This window comes from Tachypleus tridentatus, chromosome 10, assembly GCF_004210375.1.
Source record: "Tachypleus tridentatus isolate NWPU-2018 chromosome 10, ASM421037v1, whole genome shotgun sequence".
Classification (NCBI taxonomy): domain Eukaryota; kingdom Metazoa; phylum Arthropoda; class Merostomata; order Xiphosura; family Limulidae; genus Tachypleus; species Tachypleus tridentatus.
Window position 1 is genome coordinate 105,987,175 of NC_134834.1, and position 26,706 is coordinate 106,013,880.

The 26,706-nt window shown below is 35.0% G+C and overlaps 2 protein-coding genes and 1 pseudogene across 5 annotated transcripts; all 3 read left to right on the forward strand.

Moving 5' to 3' along the window:
- The first annotated feature begins 1,448 nt into the window (after positions 1-1,448).
- LOC143230033 (uncharacterized) lies at positions 1,449-10,451 on the forward strand. Of its 4 annotated transcripts, none has more exons than XM_076462982.1 (4): positions 1,449-1,464; positions 6,129-6,528; positions 8,734-8,832; positions 10,304-10,451. In XM_076462982.1, the coding sequence occupies exons 2-3, from the start codon at positions 6,137-6,139 to the stop codon at positions 8,816-8,818; spliced, it is 477 nt and encodes a 158-aa protein (XP_076319097.1). In that variant the 5' UTR covers positions 1,449-1,464; positions 6,129-6,136; the 3' UTR covers positions 8,819-8,832; positions 10,304-10,451. The 4 variants fall into 4 exon arrangements, with proteins under 4 accessions (XP_076319097.1, XP_076319098.1, XP_076319095.1 ...); XM_076462981.1 differs by lacking the exon at positions 1,449-1,464 and adding an exon at positions 1,495-1,564; XM_076462983.1 differs by lacking the exons at positions 1,449-1,464; positions 8,734-8,832 and adding an exon at positions 1,487-1,642 and having other exon boundaries at positions 10,304-10,325.
- On the forward strand, positions 10,405-24,063 carry LOC143228432 (putative ATP-dependent RNA helicase DHX34 pseudogene; annotated as a pseudogene).
- LOC143230035 (putative ATP-dependent RNA helicase DHX34) lies at positions 24,061-25,970 on the forward strand. The gene is made up of 2 exons (XM_076462984.1): positions 24,061-24,208; positions 25,615-25,970. The coding sequence occupies exons 1-2, from the start codon at positions 24,098-24,100 to the stop codon at positions 25,828-25,830; spliced, it is 327 nt and encodes a 108-aa protein (XP_076319099.1). The 5' UTR covers positions 24,061-24,097; the 3' UTR covers positions 25,831-25,970.
- The last annotated feature ends 736 nt before the right edge of the window (positions 25,971-26,706 follow it).

Below are 26,706 nucleotides of genomic sequence, written 5' to 3' on the forward strand. Positions count from 1 at the left end.
ACCCTTTCTACTATTTTATTACCACATTCCCCTAATTAACGCTCCCGATATTTTTATAAAGTTTATTTTGTATGTTTGTTTGTTTGTTTGTAATTAAGCACAAAGCTATACAATGAGCTATCCGTGCTTTGCCCACAACCAGTATCGAAAACCGATTTCTAGCGTTGTACATTTGCAGACATATTGCTGTAACACTGAGGGCGTACATGGGGTAATAGCAATAGTAATTTAACATATAAATCACTTTTATTAACCCAATTTTACTTTGACAAAAAAAGAAGAAAACAAATACATACATACACACTTATTTGAATTAATATAAACAAATCGCATGTGAAAAATAAAATCCGGAATTGCACCACAAATGCGTCCCCTTTACAGTTTGTATCGGCCACGGGGACATTACTTATGGGCAATAGGATAAGTCACAGAATGTTAATATATTGATAATCCCAATGTAATACATGAATACTGCATTATTAAAAATACTTAACTGCATCACCAGCAAAAACTTTTCTTGTAAAGTATATTTTTGACAGAGTTTCACATTCATTTTATATTTATATATGATAGTACATGGTGAATATTATATTCATGAAATACAATTTAAAGAAGTTCAAGTTGAGTTTAGTTCATTATAAAGGTCTTAAGAGTAACAAGTTTCTTTTACTCTCTTAATTATCGAGTTCAGAAACACAAACGAAATAAAGAAAAAGTTCGGACTGCGGGCTTATTTTCCTTCCTGAATCTAACTTCTTCAAGTCCTGAAATGTCACTACTACTCCCTCTTTTATGTTTTGTTTTATTATGCATAGTACCCTTCCTCCGTAGTCTTTCACACCACATTTCGTAAGATATATCCCTCTTTGATTTTTCAATATTTCACCTCAGGGCCTTAACTCGTACTTTTAATTTTCTGTTCGTTTGTTCTAATGTTTCAGACAAAGCTAATCGAGGGATATCTAGCGCCAGCCGTCCATAATTTAGCAGTGTAAAACTAGAGAGAAGACAGCCGGTCATCACCATCCACCGTCAACTCTTGGGTTACTCTTCTTTTACCAACAAATAGTGGGATTGACCGTCATATTGTATCGTACCCAAGGCTTAAAGGGCGAGCATGTTTGGTGTGACGAGGATTCAAATCCATGACTCTCAGATTGTGAGTCGAGTGCCCTGACCACCTGGTCACACCCAGCCCTTTTTCTCTTCGTAAAATCTTATTAGTGATGCCGAGAAAACCTATGTTTTTTGTCTTATTAAAGAGTTTTGATGTTTATTCCATAACATTTGGGGAAAGCTTTGGAATTTCTTTTGTCCTTCCTCGTGCATCTCCTTCACTTTCTCTTTAATCTTTAGATGTTTTCATATTTTTAAGAGTTACGTGATGGACTGTTGTTTCGTGGCGTGATCGTACCAAGAAGTTTAACATACGCTAAAATCTGGAAGAAAATGAAGACAAATTTGGTTTGTATTTAGTAAACTACTAGAGGGCACTGGAGGAGAGAACTGTAGATAGTTAATGTTTAAATGTGTTGAATGTTTTGACTTTATGTAAAAGTTAATGGTATGTACCGCACTTTTTTCAGAACAAAAATGCAGTTAGAAGAGCTTATGAATATTTATTTGTAAAAGCTTGCATCAGGTGAATATACTTATATTATGTTACAATTTTAGAAGTTGGTACCGAAAGCTCTTTCGTTACATGTAACCATACAGTTTAAATGTACGTTTATCCACGTTTCCAGAATCGTCCTAATAATTCTCCTCTGAATTCTTTTGAATAAGTCAATATCCTCTCATTTCCGTAGTTAAAGAGATCAAATTGTATACAATTTCAGGCAAAGCCTAGTTAATGATTTGTGTAAAGAGATAGTAACTCTTCGTTAAGTTGTAACCACTGCCTTTAAATATACCTAGAAATTATGTTAGCATTCCTATTAGAATCAGAGTTCAGTTTCAGTGTCGTGAATGGATCTGAGATTTTGTTTTTGGATTGAATAGCCTCAAATGACCAAGAGACTCTTGACCTTATTGTACATTAAAATTTAAATGTTATCAACATAACATGAAATCTAAAGATCCAGTGGTTTATCTAGGTTGTGCCATTCACTAAACTAAACGTTAGAAAAACAAAACACTAAAAAATCTCTGAAGACACCGAACTAGTATTAAGTTCTTAAGTGTATTTATAGATACTGACTACAAGTCGAGAGAAATAATTAAATATTTTTTCAAGCCTTCTATTAAATTAACTTCATCCATCTTATATGTAGCCAACTCATTCGGAAGGAAAACTACCCCATTACAAAATAAAAAAAATTCTTAACTGAAGATGACTCCTATCCTAACATAATTTGTATTTCCTAGTTTTAACATTCCTGTTATTAAGTATGAAAAATGATTATTCATCAACACTCAGTTTCCTTAATAATCTTGCACACTTCACTGAGATCTGCTCTAACTTACTAATGTTAATTATTTATTAATGAAAATAAAATAGACTGAAACATTGACCTCTGAGGAATTGCAATACTCCTTAGGATCCACTTTTAATGGATTGCTTTCTCCCTTCCATCCATGCTATAATCCAGTTAACTAGTCTCTCTGTAATCCCTACTGATGTGATTTTCTAACCTAATCTTTTGTGTGTCACCTTATCCTAAATTTTGTAAAACTTAAGTACATCAAGTCCACGTATGTTTCATTGTCCAGATAACAAGCAACATCCTTAAAGAAGTTTTAATTCTAAAATAGCAGGTTAGTAATTCAAAACTTTGTTTTCATGAATCCATGCTGACTTAAAATGTATCTTAGAACTGCTGTTATGGGTATTAAGACTTTTATTGATAAGTAGAGAATGACGTTTCGACCTTCCTTGTTCTCTGCTTATCAGTAAAAGTGTTAATACTCATACAAGCAGTTCTGAGATACATTTTATTATTCAAGAAGGCTTCTCTTTATCAAGAATTACTTCACTGTGTTGACTTACTTTTATGCTATCATATTTCACTGTAAGGCTTCTTTAGTTTTTGAGACCTTTAAGAATTTTTTGCACCACAGAAGTAAGACAAGCTGGTTTCTTAATTTCAAGTGCAAGTCTTATTTCCCCATTTATAAGTAAGGGTAATAATAGTAGTACTTGACCATTGTTATTTGTTGGTCAAACAAAATTGGAAGAAAGAAGCTTGTATATTAAATCTGTGGCTGTTTTTTAAACACTAGGAAAACAAATCTCATCTGGTTTTGATAATTTATCTATTTTCAATCTACCAGTCCTTATTTTTACCACCAAGGGATTAATGTACACATGGGTTGGACCATTCCCAATGTTTTCCATAGAGTGGCTTAGATTTGGGAATATTCTTTTATCCTCTTATAAAACAGAAGAAAACATATGAAAGGTCATCACAATTCATATTTACAACTTAAACATGAAGCAGGTTTTAGACGTTGAACTTGGCTTGTATGAGAAACCAATCTTGTATCATTTCTTCTTTTAGATGCAGGTACTAGTTGGCAAATAATGAGATGTATACACAACACATCATATATTATCATTTTTGCATACAGTACATGAGTTAAGCTACATTGAGCACATTATAGAATAATTTACTTACTAAGGTCACTCGTATTAGTAAAATTGTGATGTCACAACTTAATATGTGATGATTAACATACATTGAGTGTAAACTTGTACAATGCATAATATGTTCATTATTGTTATTTCTTTCCTAAGAGTTATGTAAATTATTGTAAACATGTGACATTATTTATGCTAATATGCAACATATAAACAGTAAACTAACAGAACAAATGACTAGTGAAAGTCAGACATCTGTCCACAGTACTAGTAAAGTATAGTTTGTAAATCTCGGGTACAAGTTCTTAATAATGGAGTAATTGGTTTGTTATAATAATCCATAAAATGGAGTAATATTGTAAATTGTTATGTTCATTATTCAGCACAGAATTGATATTTGTGTAGTCCATATGAAATTTGTCTTTGTATGATGTGTATGTTAACAGTTTTCTAGAATCTACAAGTCTCTTTATTCTGCTGAGCTAATCCAAGCCAATGTTGATGTTCTACAGCTAATAAGACTCTGCAAATTACAAATCTTTTAAAAATCAAATCATCCATAAATGTTCAAATTTAATCGGCCATGTGCATTATAGGGTATATAGGCTGAATTAAATTTTAACTCAAATAGAATATAGTTTATTTATGTGCAGTGCTTCTACACAGAATTAATAATAAATATGTAAGTAGATCTTTCTTAGAACAAAAGATATAATGTAGTTAAACATCTGGAAGAAGGATGGTATAAAAGTGTTAACAAAAGTGTTTTTACAAGAAAATAGGTTCCAGTATAGACTGAATTAAAGGCTAAAGTTTACCAGAAGTGATGTAGATTAGAAAATATTGAATGAGAGCTGCAGCTAACAAACTTCGTTGTCAGTCACTGTTCAAGATTGAACTGAATCTTGAAGTGTCACAGGGTCCTAACTGTTAATTATTGATTGTCATACTGGACATGCATTTTAGATTTTAATGGTGTTAAATAAATGAAGGTAGACTGCCAGTATTCTGGTTTCAAAGATATTTTGGTGTACATTGGAATTCCAAGCATAAACCTTATGGACAAGAGGAGCAGTTGAGGATCTCATGAAAACTAATAGCTAATATAACAATAATTTGTATTTTAATAATGTCTCTGTATGTGCCACAAAATTTATATGATGGAAATATAGTATCCTAGAATAAGATGTGTTTTGGGGTGAATTTATGCCACGGTTCAAACTATTAAGTGTAGATGTTGCTTCTGAAATAGATTAAGAAATAAGTTTATTCCTAAAGTACAATAATTCAACTGTTAGAGTTTAAAATAGAAAATCCATCAAAGTTTGTTTCATGATGATAAGTGATATAATTTATAGGTTAAAAATATTCATTAAAAATTATAATTTAGGTTGAATATCTAACATTTTTGGACGCAGTTTCAGTTATTACATTTGGTATATAAAACTTGTATATTTAAAAAATAAAGTGAAATGAGCCTCGTGGGAAACACATTCAGCTCTGTACTTGTATTAAGATGAATATTAAAGTTTTTGAAATGTAGAGCAGTTTAGATATGCCCAATTTGGAATACGCCTATCAATAGATCCTATAATCTCTACTAGTCTTGACAGTGCTTCGTAACAAGTACCGATTAGTATATTGCATTTATCTTGCTTGATTCAACAGTATATAAACCAGCCTGCTAATTTTTTAGCCATCATTTGTTTAACATTATAAACCAGTCATTAAAGTTTAGGGTTTTTCTTTTTAGTATCAACAGTATTTCTAACAATATGATCTGTTAGTGCTCTTATCAAATTTTTACAATAAAACAGTTTATTGTGTAGAGTTTGATAGTGTCAAGCCTTATTTCAACAGAATACTGCTGTTATTAAGGGTTACCTGTCTGATACTTATATAGCTGTTTAAGTTAGCAACTACAGAATACTTCCATTACTTATTGATTGAATCTGCTGTTATTAAGGGTTACCTGTCTGATACTTATATAGCTGTTTAAGTTAGCAACTACAGAATACTTCCATTACTTATTGATTGAATCTGCTGTTATTAAGGGTTACCTGTCTGATACTTATATAGCTGTTTAAGTTAGCAACTACAGAATACTTCCATTACTTATTGATTCAGTCTGCTGTTATTAAGGGTTACCTCTCTGATACTTATATAGCTGTTTAAGTTAGCAACTACAGAATACTTCCACTACTTATTGATTCAGTCTGCTGTTATTAAGGGTTACCTCTTTGATACTTCTCAGGAAATTATTTTTGAACCACGATATTCTACACTGCTGTGAACTCACCAATAGTTTCTGGGATTTCTGTTAGTGGTAGCAGGATTCATAATGTTTTAAATTAGTTGTTTCAACTGTCTCTTGTATTAAAATGCCTTAATAGTGTGAATGTTCATAAAACATAAATTTGTGTGGGTTTGTGTTTTAAATGTTCAACATTTATTTTAGCTTGTATATAGTCTTTTAGGAGTGTCAGATCTAAGAATGTATGCTAAAATATGTGTCATAGAATTAGCCTATTTTGTGTTTATTTTCTAGATCATAAAATGGGTAAAACAAGACACAAAAAGAAGAAACATTCTAGTCATAAAGTCATATTAAGTGATACAGAAACAAAAGTTAGAAGCAAATCTAAACATGGCTCAAGTCTTTATAAGACAGAAACACAGGATATGGAAGGTTCTGGAAGGTGTATTCAAGATAAAAACAAGGCTAAAGAAGAAGCTAATTCTTCAAGAACTAGTAATATGGAGGCTGGTGAATGTAGGAAGAGAAGTTCAGAAAATCACAGTGAAGATTTGGAGATGAGAAAAAAGAAAATCCATAGAGATGGCCACACCAGCAGTAAATATTTAGAGCAGAATGAGCCAGTAGATTTTGAGAAGCATCGTGCTGTATTAAATAAAATGTTTTTTGGGGATAAAGACACCATCAAAAGGTATATAAAAATCATTTGTTTTTCTCAAAACAAGTTTGATATATGTGATAACATCTTGTATGTTAATGACTCAGAACAAATTTTGTGGTATGTATTCTTGATGTTAATGTTAGATTGTGTTAAAAACTAGTTGATATTAGATTAAATCAGAGATATTTATTACATATAATCAGCCTTCAAAGTTCCTTTTATTTTAACCCTCTGGCTGTGGTCAGTGGTCATAGAGCATGTCATCATGTTTTTAAGACTTAAATTCAAAATTTTATGGATCTGTTATTTTATGAATGTGTGCTAATTACTTTAGTATCACATTTTAGATTATAATTCAAATTTTAGTAATATACATTTGTTAATTTCTTATTTTAAATCAAAATTCCTAAATATAAATTTTTGTGTGTCACACAGTATTTTAAATGCAGCTTTGGTTCAAATTGTATGTTTGTGATGTCCAAATACAAAGTCTGTAGTTTCTCACGAACTAGAAACTCAATGTGATATTGACAAGATAGAATATAAAATGAGGACATCCTATTATTTTTATTTGTTGAGATATTGCTACCTTGAGTGAATCAAACAGAGGCCTTGCCCTTTTCTTACCATTTTTTGGAAATGCTTGCATACACGTACTTCTGTCTATAATGTAAATAATCATTCAAAAGCTCAAAAAGTCACCATGGTGATTTCTCAGTCTTTAGAAGGTGGGACAATTGTTTTTTTTTTTAATTGTCAAAGGAAGTTGTCAGTGAAAATGTTGTCTGAAAACCTATTTTTTTTTTTAGTCAAGTATGGTTTAGTTGGTAAGCCTGATAAATTACAGTAGAATTCTGCAATGTTAATGGAGCAACTTGTAATATTTGGTTATTTCAAGATGCATATCTAAAACCTGAAAAAGATATTTTTTTGTATCCTGTATGTGTGAAATTTGACAAGGGTTAGCAAATTAGGGTAAGTGGGCATATGAGTCTAAAGTTTTTAAGTAGAAAGAATCATTGTTTTCTATATTTCTTTATTAACTGTTTCTATATTTTAAGAAAAATAACTGAAATTTAAGTGCTTGTAAATATTTTACAAAATATTGGTTCACCAGAACAAGTCAAAGACAGGTCACCGTCAAAGGTTGGTTTCATACTATTGTACTAGTTTAGTAAAGTTAGTTTGACAGCTGAAAGACCAATAAAATAAATATATGCAGTTCTATAATGCTATGAGATTTAAAAGTATTTAGACTAAACATTTGTGGTATATTGTTACAATTTGTAGTCATTCTGGGATTAAAAAGTGTACCTTGTATCTATTTCTTAATTTTTTAAGTTGTGTACAAGGTTTGTCAAATACATACAGTAATGAAAATAAAAGATCAAATATAATTTTTTTTTTATAAGTTTGGTAACTGGAGATTATTATGATGTTATAATGATTTTGCATGTGAAATTTTTAATTGTCTGGTACATAACAGTAATTTAATCTTAAAGTTAAGATTACTTTGCATGTTGGATAGTCAATATTAAAAAATAAAATAATGCAGAGACAAATAATTATTTAGAACTTACTAAAAAATCTGATATTTTGTATATTATAACCTTGTAATGTTTGCTGATAATCTGTAAATTTTTGTGAAGATATACTTCCTGTATTAAAAGTTATAGCTTGAAACCTATAGCAAGCACAAAAAAGGTTATGAGTTTGGTCCTTTGGACTGAGTCCATTCTAAGAGAATTAATCTCCAGGGTTAAAGTTTTCAAACTGCAACTAAAGCCTTGTGTTTCAGTGTTGAATCCAGACATTTTCACTGGGAAGGGAGGATGAATTAATATTAAAATTTGACAAAATTGAAAATACTGTACTCCAGGGAGGAGATTGGCTAAGGAGAATCCCCCTTGTACATCACCTGAATTCAACACTGCTTATGTTTTCACGTGGTATATAATGTAAAATTCTAGTCACAAATCATTCATATAAACAGAGGGTCCTGGGTTTGAGTTTGAATCATTTTGACATCTTCATTTGTTAAAGATACACAATATGATTTATTAATAGAAATGAAAAAAGATATGTACCTAGTTATCTAATTGTTTCATTGAGAACTTTGTCTATTGTATTGTGGTTGTTAGAATGTCAGTGTTATTTTGAAGGCTAGTTGTATGTTTAACTTATTTTAAGTAATTAAAATCTATAATATATTTATTTGTATTATTTTGATACTAGAGGCTCCACGACATATGATGATTTTTGGATTTTTCTTCGAAAATATCAAGCTATGCAAATAAAGGGTAAAACTGCAAAAAAGTAGTTCAGTTTTAGTGGGTGAGTTTGACCTCAAATAGGTGATCCTAGACTTCATTATATTTTATTAAAGAAAATTAGTGCAAAAGGTAATTTTGATATGTGAATGTTTTTAAGCAATTTACATTTGTATTTCTGTTGTCTATGAATTGAAAAATGTGGTATCAAAGTTAAAATTTACCTTTGTACATGGTTAAGGTAAATTAGAAACTTCTGTATGTATTACTAGTGAATGAGTTTTAATTAACAGGACTTAATACCTAGGAAGAGTGCTTGTGTGATTAACAGCATATTTTACCTCATGTTTTCCTGGTCATCTTGTCAGATCTAATCTGATGATTTCTCTATTGCATATCATTCAACTTCTTTTTAGGATATTCATTGTTATGAAATTCTTATTTTTGTTTCATTATTATTCCCTTTTTTGGCATGTTTTTCTTGTGTTAACATCTTCTATATTTGACTTGTTCATGAATGAAGCTTATTAGCTACAATGTAAAATACCTTAAGTTCTGAAAGTATCAATAAATACTATTGATAAAAATACTTCATAAAAAATTAATATATTTGAATGGATATTAGAGTGAATGAATTTAAGGCTCAGGAAAAAAAATACTTATAGATTTTTCTCATATTCTAAAAACACTGATTGTGTGTAATTTATAAGACATAAGAAATCTCTGATTATATGTACCTGATTGTGTGTACCGAAATCAATTATATTTGAGCATCTTCAATTTTCATGTGATGTTTGGAAAATATTATTAAAGATAATATTGACATGCAGATACTTTGTATACCATCAAGATGCATTAAAATGGGTGCTGTCATTAAAGCAGTTCAACAGGTGAATTATTTTTAAAAATTGTTTTAAGTGCCACCTTCTCAACCATTAAAAAGAAATCTGCATGCATTTTCTGGAGGGACTTGTCATAAACAGACTGAATTCTCAGATTGAATTATTGTGTCTGAATAGATCGCTCCACAAACATCAAAGAAAAGAGAAGCAGATATAATGTGGTTTTTGATGTTTCTGTGTATTGATAAATATTAGAATCTTGAAACTTTATATTGACATTCTTTTAGTTTCAGTAAAAAGTTAACTGAGTTGATATACTTACTGGAAATCTGTTGTTTTTTGAAAAGTTTGAAAAACAACTGCTTTTTCACAGTTTACTGTTACTGTTATTTATATTGGTGAAAACGTTTCTGTTTTAATTTGATAGTGTAACTTAAATATTTAGAATTATCTTTATTTTGTTATCACCATTAATTTGATTTGACAGTTACTAGCTTGATGCTTAAAATTTTAAACATTGTTTTGAAGTATGAACAAATTACTCATAAATGTACTTAGTATTATTTAAACTTATTTTAATAGATTAAATATTTCTTTTGCCATTTATAGAAAAAATGATAAATTATGGTATAACAATTAAGTGTTCTAATTTTTCATTAAAAATCTAATATTTATACCTTTGTCATTATTTAGTTTCTAAACAATCAGGTGAGAGTTCAATTGGGGTTCCAAACTTCCACAGTAAGCACCACAAGATAAATTTTAGTTTGAAAACAGATGATGTAAGAGAGCTGATGTGTCGAGGACATATTTTTAAGGAAGAGGATGAAACAGACATGTTAACAGAAACTGATGTAATTGAATTCCAACAAATACTCCTTCTTTATATTAATTTCCTGCAAAACAGAAATTTTTAAAGCTGAGAAAACTCAGAGAAGCACAAGCCAACTTACCAATTTCCAAATATGCTCAAGATATTGTTGATGGTGTAAAATCTCATCAGATTATAGTTGTGGCAGGAGATACTGGTTGTGGAAAGTCTACTCAAGTTCCTCAGTACCTATTAGCTGCTGGTTTCCAAAAGATAGTTTGCACACAACCACGAAGGATTGCCTGTATTTCTCTCTGCAAACGAGTTGCTTATGAAACACTTAATGAATATGGCTCTGAGGTTGCTTATCAAATTCGGTTTGAAAAAAGCAAGACACAACACACTAGAATTCTGTTTTTAACTGAAGGGTTGCTCCTCCGACAAGTTGCCTCAGATCCTTTGTTATCATCCTATGATGTTATTATTTTAGATGAAGTACACGAGCGGCACTTATCTTGTGACTTCCTTCTGGGAGTAGTGAAGTGTCTGATGATTCAACGTCCCAACTTAAAGGTTATACTGATGTCAGCAACAATCAATATCCAACTTTACACTGAATATTTTGGTAACTGTCCAGTGATACAGGTAGGTGTATGCAATATTTTATTATGTACTGTTATTAAGAATACTGTATGTATGAAATTAATGTGTTTTGTAGATTTTCAGTGTTTCTTTTCTTGCTCTTTGATTCTTTTGGAATTTGGTAGTGTCTACCTTGATAAAATATTTATATATTGAATATAATATAATAACAATCCTTTATAGCAAACAGTAACTCTCTGGCACCTCATTATGTTGTTAAAATACATCTGTAGTGACTATAAAAAATTGGAAAGTTACCCTTTTTTCTCCTTGAACACACAGCCAAGTTTAGTATGTCCTTTAAGAAATATTTCTTGTGTGGAAATTAAAATAGACGTTACATAACTTGGTCACACCCTATTGATCTGAGTTTACTTTATTCGGGATTTTTATATGCATGTATAGGGACTGTAAAAAGCAAGAACCCTCTGTCCCACTAGCTGTAAAAAGAAGTAACTCATAATGACAGAGAAAATGAATTTTTAGAGCATTGTATCCATAACATCAAGAAGATTTCCAACAAGAAAACTGGAGAAGAAATAAAAATTGACAGAAGTATCTGACTTTTAATTTATGAGATTTCTATTAATTTGTGCTATGCATAATGTTGTTATTATGCAGCAAAAGCCTTCCACCAATAGGAGGGTGACCCAACTTCCCTTTCCACTGACTCCCTCTATGTTTTTGCCCTTGTCACCTTCATTCTATTCCTTAGCACTAAACTCATCAGGCATATTTTCTTTGTCAGTGATACTTGTGATGTTGAGGGAACTTTATTTCTTTCTTTTTTTCTTCAAACTATGAACACAACTTCGTGTGCTTTCTGCAAGTATGAGTGACCGATTTACCCACATAGGTTTTGTAATGATAGCTTATGAGGTACATGCCCTGGGGATGATGTGATGTACATTGTGGATGCGAGAGTGAGTTCCCTTAGGCTGTCAGGTACTTCAGCCACATTCCTTCATCTGTTAATATTTTAGAAATATCTTTCCCTGTCGAGAAGAGCCTTAAACTTTCTTGCATTCTTCAGTCTTTATTTATCAAGCCCCTCGGTGTGGATTCCTGTACGTGCTGAAGGGACCTCCCACGGAAGGTTCTGTTCTGTCTGGTTACCTTCTCTGGGATCTAAACATCCACCCACGTGCTTGCTGTGCGTGGCGACCCATGAAGGGGAGGAGACGATTCTGGTGGTTGAGGGGTCCAACCCTAACACACCACTTTGACCTTGAAGTCCTGTAGACGGGCAGCCTTTGGGTGACCCCCCTCGCGGGTTAATCGGCTGGTCCACTTGGGCTAGAGTCAACCAAGTACCAGTGTTGTGGACATTGTGCCTGATGCTGGTGTTTGGGTATAGTGCTCACAAAACCCTGGCGTTGCTGCATTGTCCTTGCATGACATTGTAGTGTGTCCCCTTGTAGGGCTCCATGGTGGGTGGAGTCAGTGGGTACCGAAATTTTTCTTTTTTCCTATAGATCCTCCTTCAAAAAATTTAAATAAAATAGTGAAAAAACAGTCAATAGGTAAACGACCACGTCTTGAAGACTCTGAGCAGCAATCTTCAGCATCTGTAACACACGTATCTCATTTTCTTATATTACACTCTCTTTCAGAAAAACCTTTAGGGCAAATGTCCCTCTTGTTTATTCAGAAGGGACTAGAGGGTCTTGCTGGCTCTCCAAAGTCAGTAAAGAAGCTTTGATCTGGAGACATATTAGTTGAAACATCCACAACCCAACGCAGTGAACTCCTCATGAATTCAACGGCAATTCGGGACATACCTATTGAGGTTACTCCTCAATGCTACCTTGAATTCATCACGAGGAGTTATTGTTGAGAGGGATTTGAAGAACGTTTCCGTGTCAGAGATTATCGCTGGTCTCTCCACTCAAGGAGTTTCTGCAGTGAGGCGCGCGCATCTCCACTCGCAAAGATGGAGTTACACTGCCAACAAATACCCTCATTTTGACATTTACATCATCATGTGCACCTGCCACCATCAAGGCAGGTTATCTAATTTGCAGGGTATGGCTATGCTTCCAATGTCAGAGGTTTGGCCACTCAAAGACATCATGTCGTGGTTCCCTGACATGTGCTCGTTGTGGTGGCAAGGACCACGATGCCTATGCATGTGACATGGACCCACATTGCGTCAACTGCAATGGTTCTCCCCCTTCCTACTTTCATTCTTGCCCAAAATGGTTGGAGGAAAAAGAGGTGCAGCGTTTGAAAATGACTCATAACATTAGTTATCCTGATGCTCGGAAATTGCTGCCCGCCATTCCATTCGGGACATATGCTGCTGCACTTCGTTCCATAACTACAGTGGGAGCGCAGACAGATCTCTCTGTGCCTCCAAGAGAATCGTTTTCAAAACAAATGAAAAGCCTTTTGACCTCCATGGTAAAAAAGGTTGATGAATCAACTTCCTCACCCATCTCTGTTCCTCCCATACATTCCAACAAACCTCAAGTTCCACATCCTTCAGTTTCAAATACAGGCATTTCTTCTGATACATCTTTTTTTCTCCCACCCCAAGAGGCAAAACAATCATTTGTTTGCATCCTCAGTCACTGGAATCCCCTTCCAATAACAAAGACCTGCCCAATCGGTTGATAGACCTCCTCCGACTAAGGACAGAAAGGAAAAAAAGATGTAGTCAAAAACAGAAGGGTTCTCCAGCCACTTCGTCTACCCGTCATTAAGAATGGCTACCTTGATATAATGGAATTGTTGAGGTTTATGTTCTCATCTGGATGATATCAAAACATTGATTGCTTCCTACCATCCTGTATGTCTTTCCTTACAAGAAACATTTCTAAAACCTGCTGATACAGTCACCATTCGGCATTTTTCTCTGTACAGAAATGACAGGCTGTGTGATGGATGAGTACATGGAGGGGTGACGCTATTGGTTGATCAGCATGTGCCCACCCTGTCTTTGTCACTCAACACACCCTTGGAGGCTGTAGCCATCCGTGTTTCCTTGGGTCATACCATCACTGTTTGTTCTCTCTACCTGTCTCCTGGAGAGACATATGATCAATCAGACCTTGATGCTCTCGTTGAACAGTTGTTGTCTCCCTTTCTACACCTGGGGGACTTTAATGGACATCATCCCCTCTGGGGAAGTGCTGTTATTTGATGGGAAGGGTCGCTCTGTAGAGCCTATGCTCTCTGATCACAATCTTTCTCTTTTCAATACTGGTTCTTCCACTTATTTTCATGCACCTAGTCAGTCCTTTATCGCTATTGATCTCTCAGTTTGCTCCCCTTCATTATTCTCCCATTTTTTATGGAGGGTTGACAGTAATCCACCTGGTAGTGATCATTTTTCGATCCTTTTGAGAGAGACTGGCCGTGGTCAATGCTACCTTACCCGCGTGACCTGGTGGAAGCTGGATCAGGCAGATTGGTCCACTTTCACTGCTCTCACAGAACTTGATCCTGCCATCGTGAATCAGCCATCAATAGACGACTGTGTGGCAGCGGTAACTGGCTGTATTATACAAGCAGCTGCTCAGTGTATTCCTAAAACCTCGACACGTTTTCCATGATATCCTCGTCCGTGGTGGAATCCTGCTTGCCACTTAGCACAGAAGGCTTAAAAACGGGCCTGGGATATTTTTCGTAGATATCCCACACTATCTAACCACGTCGCTTTCCAATGGGCCCGTGCACATGCAAGGTAGGTAAGATGTCAAAGCCAGAAGGAATCTTGGATTCAGTTCACAACTAGCATATCTTCTACCACCAGTTTCAAGGTCATATGGGACAGGATTTGAAAGGTCACTGGGCACTACAATTCTGTCCCCCTCTCAATCTTACTCTCTGATGGTCAGGAGGTGGTTGATGTCCAGAGCATCGCTGATACTTCAGGTGAAAGCTTTTGCCGGGTATCTAGCACTTCTGCTTGTTCCTCTACTTTCTTGGCCATCAAGACTTGGGCAGAGTGTTCACCTCTTTCCTTTCGAACTGACTGTCTCTTTGACTATAATTGTCTCTTTACATTGGTGGAACTGAAAATGGTCCTTCATCAGTCTGTCAGTACATCTGTTGGACCTGATGATGTATACTATGACATGCTGCACCATCTATCTCCTGCTTCTCTTGATGTCCTTCTAATTGTTTTCAACTGGATCTGGCAGGAGAATGTTTTTCCTGATGCCTGGTGCCAGGCTATTATTTTACCTTTCTCTAAGCCAGGGAAAGATCCCAAGATTCCTTCAAAGTACTGTCCAATTGCTTTGACGAGCTGTCTCTGTAAGACCTTAGAAAGGATTAACCTTGGTTAATGCTCGTCTTGTTTGGTTCCTCAAATCAAACAACTTCCTCTCGCCCACCCAGTGTGGGTTCTGACGACAGCACTCCACCACGGACCACCTAATTCGACTTGAAACATCAATCAGAGAAGCTTTTCTCAAATGCCAACATCTTGTATCAATATTCTTTGACATTGAGAAGGCTTATGACACAACATGGAAGTTTGGCATTTTGCGAGACCTCCATACATATGGGTTACGTGGCCATTTACCCATTTTTATTAAACAATTTTTACTGGACAGGAGATTCCAAGTTCTTGTGGGTTCGACACTTTCCCGTTCTTTTGTACAGGAACTTGGAGTCCCTCAGGGCTGTTTTGAGTGTCACACTTTTCAGTATAAAGATAAATGCCATCACTGAACAACTCCCTCTCACTGTTGCGAATGGGCTGTATGTCGACGACTTTCACATCTCATGTCAGTCGTCGAACATGAGATATATTGAGCGGCAACTAGAAACTGCCCTCAATTGTGTACTGAAGTGAACTATAGCAAATGGCTTTAATTTTTCTCTTTCTAAAACCATTTGCATGCATTTTTGCCACCAACGGGGTATTCACTCTGATCCTGAACTTCATATCAGTGATGTTTCGCTGCCAGTGGTCCCTGAGACCAAGTTCTTGGGGCTTATCTCTGACCGTAAGCTGACCTTTATACCACACTTAAAACAGCTACGGGTCAAATGCACAAGAGCACTGAACATCCTCCATGTCCTCTTTACTGCCAGTTGGGGAGCAGATCGCTGTTCTATGTTAAAGGCATATCGTGCTCTTATTCGATCAAAACTCAACTATGGATCAATGGTCTATGGCTCTGCCAGACTCTCAGCCTTAAAGATGCTGGACCCCATTTAACACCAAGGACTTCGACTCTGCACTGGGGCTTTCCGTACCTCTCCAGTTTAAAATATATACATTGAATCTCATGAACCTTCTCTACACCTTTGCCGTTTGCAACTATCTTTACAATATACTTCGAAACTTCATTCCTTACCAAAGCATCCCACCTGGAAATGTGTTTTTCTTCCTCGGTGGGCAGTACTTTTTCAGAACAGACGATCTGCCATTGCTCCTTTTGGCCTTCGCATCCAGGCGCAATTGGATGAATTGGGTCTGTCCTTGGATAACATTGCAGAATCCACAGGTCAGCCCATCCCACCATGGCTTATTATAGCCCCCAAATGTGACCTTTCTTTCAGTCATCTGAAAGAGGCAGATACTCCAGATTGGAAGTACCGTCTTTTATTCAATGAATATCTTTCAAACAATCATTCCGTTCCAATTTATACAGATGGTTCCAAATCGGGGTAATTCAGTGGGCTCTGCTATGGTTTGGTGCTTGTGCGCAGAATCCCCTCTACAGCTTCTGTGTTCACTGCTGAACTGTATGCCATATCTCTTGCCCTGGATCATATTGAAGCTGAGCAGTACTCCAACTGTACTATTTATACTGACTTGCTTAGTTCTATACTGGTCCTAGAATCGATACACGTTGGCTCACACCCTGTTCTCACTGATATTCAAAACTGACTGGCCCATTTCTCATTAACATCTACTTCAATCCAGTTTTTCTGGATACCAGGCCATGTTGGTATTTGCGGGAACGAGCTTGCAGACATGGCAGCTAAATCTATCTGCTCTGGCACTATCACCACTGTGCCTATTCTGTACATGGACTATGGTCCTGTATTCAAGGCTCTTCTCCATGCCAGCTGGCAGTCCACTTGGAGTGAGCAACACGACAACAAGCTTTTTCAAATAAAACCCTATATTGGGCTTTGGCCATCTAGCTTCCGTAAGGTTCAGAAGGAGGAACTTGTTCTAACTAGACTATGCATTGGTCACAGTTTTTTATCTCATCGTTTTGTTTTATCTGGAACTGTTGCACCAGTGTGTAGTTTGTTTAACACTCAAATCACTATAAGCCACATTTTACTTTCTTGCCATCGTTACAACTCTCAACGATGGCACTATTTTAAACATGTTCTGTCCCATTATGTCTGTAACATTAGAGAGTGTTATTGGTGATGGTGACACTGTCCACCTTGATAACATTTTTAGTTTTTTAATGGCCATTAATGTTTTTAATCTCATTTAAGTGTTGGATATTTATTCATTACACCTTTTTAATCGTGGTTCCCTTTTCAAAGTTTCAATCTCTCTCGTTCAATTTGCAATTGGAAAATGGCCAGAACATTACATAACTCGACACCAGGACTGGAAAGGCCAACTTCAGCTGACTAACGCTGCTGTTTGAACTACCCATTAGTCGTCCTGGCGAGTTGTTATTCCAATTTTGCTGCATGTCTTTTAAACTTTTATTACTTTACCCTTTGGTACTGACAATAATAATGACACATAACCTGGAACCAGGACTGGAAAGACCAACTTCAGGTGACTGACGGTGGTTCTGGTACTTGCCTGTTAGTCTTCCTGGCGAGTTATGATCATTACCATTCTGCTACAGGAAGTCCTTTACAACTTTGTAGACTGGATGTCAACATCAGTTTTATGCAATTTTCTGTTTTTAATTGCTGTTTCATTTTTACCTTCATTTACTTTTACAAATTTTACTACATTTACTTTACTTTTACCTTTTTACTGGACATTTGGCTACTCATTATTACAATTTTGCTATATGTCTTTTAAAACTTCTATTATTATACATTTTGAAAATGGCTGCTATGACACATAACCCAGAACCAGGACTGGAAAGGCCAACTTCTGGTGACTGATGGTGGTTCTTGTACTTACCTGTTAGTCTTCCTGGTGGGTTATGATCATTACCATTTTGCTAGAGTAAATACCTTACAACTTCTTATCCTCTGCTTTCTCTCTTAACATTGTAAACTAGGTGTCAACTTTGGTTTTATGCTTTTTCTGTTTTTCAATGATGTTTTGTTTCACTTTCATTTCCATTTCTGTATTTTACTACATTTAATTTGTTTTTACCTTTTTACCGGACGTTTGGTGCAGATAGCCTAGCTGCTTTGTGCCATAAAACGCTGAATCAATCAATCAATTTATCAAGCATCTAGCATTGACTTTTTCTCCTATGTTATATTCTTTTGTTTGTTCTATACTAAATCTTAACTCTAAGTCATATCATTTACCATTTTCTAGACTACTTCTGTTTTTGGGACAACATTAAGCTTCTCCCTTCTCATCTGTTTAATTTTTATTTTATTTCAGTTATTCTGAATCTCTTTTTGAGATTCTCATGTTTGCTACTTCTTTTGTCCTTTTTTTTTGGAAGGGGGACTTTTGACATCAATTTTTCATAATCTGTTTTATAACTCTTCTTTATCTCTCATCTCTGCACCTCAAGTTTGAGGCTCTCCACTGCACTCCAGAGCATTTTGTGGGTGATTCTTGTTGCCTTCTCTTTTCTACTGTGGCCATTTTCTTTGTATCTTTTCTGTTTACTCTCTTTCTAGTTACTGGAGAATGTTGGGTAGGGATGCTCTGCTGTCCCTAGTTTGACTTCTGTTTTTCATTCTTTGAACTCTTTGCCTGGTCCCATTCTTTGTTCTAAAGCATGGAGTTATTCCTGATTTGATTAACTCAAGGACTAAGGCCTCCCATTGTCAATCTTTGATCTTATAATTTGTTTCCACATTGTCCCCAACTATACCGTCCACTATTGTACATCTTTTTTGTCCTCAGTTTCCTGTCTTTTTTATTCCAAACTTAGTCTTAAACCCAGTATCAGTCCTGTTGAGATTGTTCGTGAAGTTTCCTTCAGTATCAGGTTTTATGGTTGCCTGGCTCTCACAGTTTGAGCTCCTGTGGTTACACCTTTCAGTCCACTCAGTAGTTTTTTATACTTTTTACCCATGGACTTTCTGTTACTCTTCTCATTTCAATTCTCTTCTTTTTTACTTTTCTCCTTCCATTCCCATATATGTCTAACATCTCTTCAAGGTGTGTTCGTCCCCACTTCTCACAGTTCTTCACTTCAAATCAATATTTTATTCCCTGATTGTGTGGTTTAAAACTCATTCTCAGGTGGGATCAGCCTTCTCCCACTTGCCTGTGAGCATTGGACTTTTCTGTCAGTAGCGTTATGCTTATGTAGTTTTTGTGTTTGGTGACCATTACTTCATGGGGAGTGCTTATCCCTTTGGCTTATGTGCATATGAACCTCCTCAGTTGATCTATGCTTGGTCAGTCTCACAGGATTCTTTGACATCAGTTGCTCTCATGTTCCATCCTTTATTCTAATATTTGTGTGGGTGACTGGACTGTTCTTGTCCACCCAGTCTCAACCTACAGTGCTTTACCTATGTCTTCCCCCTCTCATTGAGGAAAATTTCTGAACATCTTTTTTTCATCTGATGCATGGACCCAAGGTGAGCCCTCTTTTCATATCCATGTGCTTGAGCTTTTGGTGCACTGTTGGGTATAGCACTGTATTTGGATCATTAAGTTAGTTTCATTCCTTCTGATCCTTGGTTTTTTCCTAAATTGGGCCAGTTGGTAATGGGTTAGTCCTCTTGCATGCCATGTACCAAGTTGCAATCCACCTCTTTTAACCAGACTGTGATCTGCCTGCAGTTTGTATATTCTCCCACTTTCTTCACTGGGGGTTCCCTTTTGGATGTTATTCTCATCATTTCCTAATCAACCCTCTCACTTCCATGTTTTCTCTTTTCTGATCATCTGTTCTTCATCTTTCATTCCTGGCTGTTGCTGCATTCTAATCATTTGGTATTTTACTTACCATAATGCTCACCCACTTCTTTACTTTGGGTACTGGTATTGACTAAGGATTCTCCTAGTCATTTGATTGTGGTGGTACTCTCTGGCTGGCTTTGATTCTCTGCCATCTGTGAACTCAACCCTTTCCTCCCATTTTCATTCTACACTTTATTACTTCTACTGGATCTTGTCTTTCTACTGCCATGTTCTACCCACGAAACCTGACTTTACCATCTGATATTTTTTTCCCTTTCAGGGCATCATTCTGTGTGATTTTTCTACACATGGGAGGGTGGGACATTTGTCACCATTTTTCTCCTAATCTTTCTTCTGTCAGGCTGTTCTACAAGATTTAGCCATCTCTACACCTGCCAATTATTGGACTGCCTTATCTTCACTATTTGGCTACTTGTTACTGCAAGGTGTTTCTTCCCCTTTTTTCTCCATCATCTTCAGATCCTTCCTTATCCATACACACATTACCCTGTTCCCATGCCCTACTGGGATTTCAGTGTCATTGTGCACATTCGAGCCCTTGCCCATCCTAGCCATTGGCAATGTGCAACCTCTGCTGCCATCACTTCAGACATTCTTTTCTCTTCTTGCTTGTGCTTACCATTATCCTCCTTCTTATGCTGGTGACTCATCCTGTACATTTGTCATCAACCTCTTATTATTCTTTCTCATTTCTGATCTCTCCTTCTTTGGTTTATAGTTGCTTGGTAAATTGATCTCCACTGTTCTCGTGTCTTTTATTTTTTTTGTATTGTATTCTTCTAGCTTATTATGACTGACAGACATTTCTGCCCCATTTATGCTGTTTCTTGCTACGTGCTCTTATCTTTCACTTTCAGGATTAAAGCCTTCCAATCTTCATTTCATGGGATTCCTTTGTTTTTGAGAGACAAATCTCCTGCTTATTTTGGTACAGTCTCCCACATTCTTTGTTTGGTCTTCCCTTTAGAGGTTGTTGCTTGTAAATGGTCAGCATTCTACCCCATGAGACTTGTACTTCTCACATTACCTGCTGCTGCTGGACAAGATGATTCATGCTGGCATGCATACTTCCTCACATAACATCATTGCCCACTCTCTTTGCCATTTGGCTGTCTTGTCTCCTGGGTGTCACTGCCTGCCTCTGTTAGCCATCCTATAATATACCTACCATCATTAGACATTCCTCTTTGGTTTATAGCATTTTCTTTCAGGATCTTGCCTGGTGACTAGTGGTACTCTCCAGGGACACTTTAATTCCTAGAATTCTGTAATGAGACAGGATAATGGAAGGAGCTCATTCCATCTGCCCTGGCTTTATATATATGCTTACAGTTGAGATGGGATGTTTTACAAGACCACTTGAGGTAACGTCATTGCATATTTTGATATCTTTCTAATGTCTTATCCAGACCATATCTACTCCATGGACTTTCATAAAGAAAACCAGCACCAGGGTTGTTCTGCCTGCTTCCTTGGTTTACTTGCTAGCTTTTAAAAATAGGTTTATGTTATCACCTGTTGCATTGTCTTCAGTAAAAGTTCTTTCCAAAAGGTGTCTGGTAGGAATCCTAACATTTTCTATTGGTTTATCCACTGCATATTCCTCCCTTGTTTTTTCTTTGAGTGGTGCAAGGAAAACCCTTAGCACTTATCAGTTTCTAGATGCTGATGTGGTGGGCAATAGAGAACCTTCATTGATTAGGACCCAATAGCTGGGAGATGAACAGATGGGGCCAGTTGGTGCAAAGAGAGATAGTGTTGATCATGTCAGTGTAGTTCAGATCACCCCACTTAATTATTATACTCGTAACATGCCAGCATTACCCATCCAACTGCCACCCACATGTTAGTTCCCAGGCAGTCTGGTGTTGGGTTGCTGTAAGATCAACCAAGATAAAACTTCATATTTGTACTTGGTAGGATCTTTCTCATACCATGTATGAGACACCACCTGATTTTGGACCAAAGTTTACCCATTATGTATGTATTACCCATTCTTGGTGATGATAGAGTTGAGTACTCTGTATGGTCTTTTTATGCCCCAACCATACTACACATATTGGCTTTCTGACCTCTCGTGTGCAAACACTCACATGACCATGTTTTTATACTGCCCATATCCACAACACAAGGGGATTGTTTGCTCCCTTCCTTCCTCTCAGACTGGATGAAAAGTGTACCCTGGATGATGTACAGTCTCTCACAGGTATGCTCCAGTGGAGCTCCTGCCATCTGTGAAACATTAAATTTTAATAATGAATGTCAAGTAGAGGTAGTCTATGTATAGCTGTATCATTACTGTATTATTGTTTATATTCCTTTTGGCACTGGCATCTCTACATCACTTTGCACTTACAAAATGTTTTTAGTTACTTTTACTGCTAAAAAAATGGATTTTGAAATCTATGGTAGATAGAGCATAAATAATTCATTGTGTATCCATGTGTTTAACAATAAAACAAGCAGTCAAAGTTTATTGCTCCTATGTTCCTGTCTTCAGCTATTCTGAATGTCCAGCATTCAAAATTACAATTAACCATAGTGGTGGGGGTCAAAGTGCATAAGGCATGACCTTTAACAAGATATAGTTCAGTACTGTAGTATGTATTTGATATTAAAGTTATCAGCTATTCATTTTACCTTACACTGCTCATTCAGAAATAGTTTGTGGAAGAAGAGAATAAATGTCAGATACAGTATACAGGAATACTGAAAAATAATTGTGGATATACATTTCAGAGGTTTTAGAGCTTATTCAAATATAATATGCTAATTATATGATGGAGAAGGGTAACTTTATTCTATACATGAACATCAACTTACATAGTGACTGATGTCATTTCGTAGATGTATCTTGATTATAGATACTTTTGTTATTCATTTGATATCTTTGTACAAGAAACTTGTATATGTTACTAAGGCTTTTCTTGTTTCTTACACATACAGGTAGTACATTTGAAGTTATAGTCAATATTTCTTTCACAATACTTAGTTCAGAAGATTTAACTGGGCACATGGGATTGAATTGATTAATGTCACAAAAATAACAAAGTAATTGGAATTAAGGCTTTTGTTAAGTACCATTTTTGATTCTTACAATAATCAAAATTATTGGAATTATGCTATTATAGGTATTTGTTGTCAAGTGCAATGCTACAAAATTGCCTGTATGTGCTTTGTCCACTTCAGTTATTAATACTGGGTTTGTAGCACTATATATGTTTTAATTTGCCAACTTACTTTATAGAAATTTATTAGACACACTTGTTTAGTTGAATGTTGTCAGTTATTGAGCCAGATTATTAATTAATAAAGAAATTTCATTAATCATTCAAATCTTCACACGAATGTTAACTTTATTTTGAAGTAGACTGCTGTATTGTTAATGTTTTTTGTGAAGGAACAACGTAAAGTATACACACACACGTACATATGTGTGGGTGGAAAGATGAAACACAACCATGGCACTTTGCCATTTTTTACCTTGATATTCTTGAAAAATATTACTTTGTTTTGTCTTTTTTTGCTCCAGTAAGTAAGAGAGTAAGAAATAATGTGGATAATGCATAACTGTTACATATTGTAAGTCTTTATGAACTTAGATTTTTAAATTACGTAATTCTTTTGTAGGACTTTTCTCTGTCCATGTGATATTTCTTGATATATTGGTTGGAATTGAAGCTGTTTCATGTCAGAAGTTGATTTCTATTTAATTGTACTTGTGGAAGCAGCACATTTCCCATGCCACTAATACACACACAATTATGTATGCCTTATGAAATTCTGAATTGACACTAGTCTACATTATTTTGATTTGTACTGATTTATGTTACTTGATTTTAGGTTCCTGGTCGTTTGTTTCCAATTGAAGTGGTTTATCGTCCAATACCAACAGAAGAACGTCGTACTCAGACTGGTCGGATGAACCCTAATCCTTATATTCGGATAATGCAACTAATTGACAGCAAGTACCCCGTCTGAAGAGAGAGGTGATCTTCTAATATTTCTAAGTGGAATGTCTGAGATCTCAACTGTTGTAGAAGCAGCTAATGTTTATGCAGAGCAAACACAGAAATGGATAATTCTTCCTTTGCACAGTACTTTATCACTGGCTGAACAAGATAAGGTAAAGAGCATATATCTTGTGTATGATGACATTATTAAATTCTGTAATTTTCTGGCTGAACAAGATAAGGTAAAGAGCATATATCTTGTATATGATGACATTATTAAATTCTGTAATTTTCTGGCAGAACAGATTTGGGAAACGAAGGTTCTTTTTTTTTTGATAAAATTAAAATTACTGAGCCTTATGTGTATACACAGTAAGAAATTATTTGTATCTAAGCTTGATGTAAAGTTATCTATGTAAAGAAAGTAATTTAAATGAATGAATTAATTTTCAAATATTTTTGGCCATATATTGAAAACTTGATAAAAAGAACTGTTTTTGGATGCAAAAAAAAAAACTAACTTGATAAAATAATTAAATTTTATGCTACATATGGGCCTTTACATTTGCAGTAAAAACCTTTTTTGCAGAGGAAGCAGCTGTTACTTTGACACTTTCAGCTGTTCCTTAGACTTTAACAGTCATCTTCTATAGGTACCAAGCCTTATCTATTATTCTTAACAGGATACCAAATTTTATCTGTTATTCTGAACAGGATATCATGCTTAATGTTTATCCCATCAGAATACCAAACTTTATCTCTCGTTTCAAACAGACTACCAGGCTTTACTTTTCATTCACTATGGACTATCCAATTTTACTTGTCAATTTCAACAGGATGTCAAGCTTAACGTGTTATTCTCAACAAGATGAAAAGCTTTAGCTCTCATTCTGTGCAGGTTGCCAAGCTTTCCTGTGCCATTATTTTTATTAAACTGCATGAAGTAACTTAAATTACATCAGTCACTTTACTAATAATTACAGCAAAGGAAGAAGTTGATCATACCTTGATCATATAGCTAATCTACAAGGTACACACGATATCTAAAGAGTTTCATAACTTTAATCTCAATTACACAATGTATGTTCATGGTTAAAACTTTAATCTATTAAAAGTTATTACCAGCTTAAAAGTATTTTATATTATTAATATGTCTTTGTACACTTTGAAAACTTGTATAAACAGTTAGTAGTTATAGAAAAAATACAGTTGAGTATAAACTTAGTGTAGGCATTTCAAATAGATTAATGTATGTTTTTAGCATCTCAGTAGAGATGATGAAAAACTCAAATATTACCTTTATAAAATGTTTAATTATTAGCTTCCTATAATGAAAGTTGTAGATGGATAGTTCAGAAGCATTTGTTATATAATATCTGTAGTTTGTTGCAGAACTTATAAATAACTAATCAAAGCAAATAAATTAATTATTCTGGCTTTCACTGAAAATAATTTTTTTAGATTTCCATCATGAATATTTAAAAAAACCCACATAAAATCAAAGTATTTTTAACCTCAGTTTATAATTGCAAACTTTATTCAGTTTCTCTTGCAATTATCCTTTATTTTTATTTTTTAGGTATTTGATTATCCTCCTGAGGGTGTACGTAAGTGTATAATATCCACAAACATAGCTGAAACTTCAGTCACTATAGACGGAGTCAGGTTTGTGGTTGATTCTGGGAAAGTAAAAGAGATGAGTTATGATGCCACCTATCGCATGCAGAGACTTCAGGAGTTCTGTATTAGTCGAGCCAGTGCAGAACAACGGAAAGGACGTGCAGGTGAAAACTAAAAATATCAAGATGGAAGTTTGCATTTAGTGATAATTGGCTTATCTAAATAAGGATTACATTGAAACTGTAGAGCTTTATATACAACTTTTGAAACAGCTTTGTATTATTGTGTGTGAGATTTTAATGGTGAATGTAACATTATAGCTTTCTAATCACTTATGGAGGATAAATGGTTCTGTTTGTTTTTTCTTCAGTTAAATAAATTTTTAGCTGCAAGCTGCTCTATCTATCAGGCATGACAGTAAAAAAAACTCTCTATTTCTGGGAGTTATATGATACTTTATAAAATTACATTACTCTGTCATGCACTATTCAAACTGAACTGCCAACAAATAAAATTAAAGTTGTTATTTGTTTCTGAAGACCAAATTTGAAATTCCTAAAATGTAAATGCTTAGTTCCTCTGAATACCAGCAGAATTTCACCCTGGGTGAGACTGAAATAAAGAACAAACAAAGGTTCAAAGGTCGTAAATGAAAAGAGATAATTGTTTCCTTTATTTCTTGATTTATTGTCCTATGTTTTAAGAAAAACAGATTTAATAATTTATATCTCTAATAGTAATAATCTATATACATATATATTGTATAATAATTGAAATGTGACTGTATATTAGAAAATACTAGTCCACTAAAATACAGCCAAGATGGGGAAGACTAAAGGTCAGTTTTATATTACTGGATATGTAACATGAGTGCATGTGCACCCGATAAAGGTAAGTTATATAATGTTAGGTAGGCATGACTGGAAGATGAATATAATAAATTTTAATGTAAATATATAACGTTATGAGACTTAAGCTAATTGGACTAAACATTTGTATTTTTTGTGTAATGATATTTAGTTATTCTTGCACAATAAAGTATAATTTATAT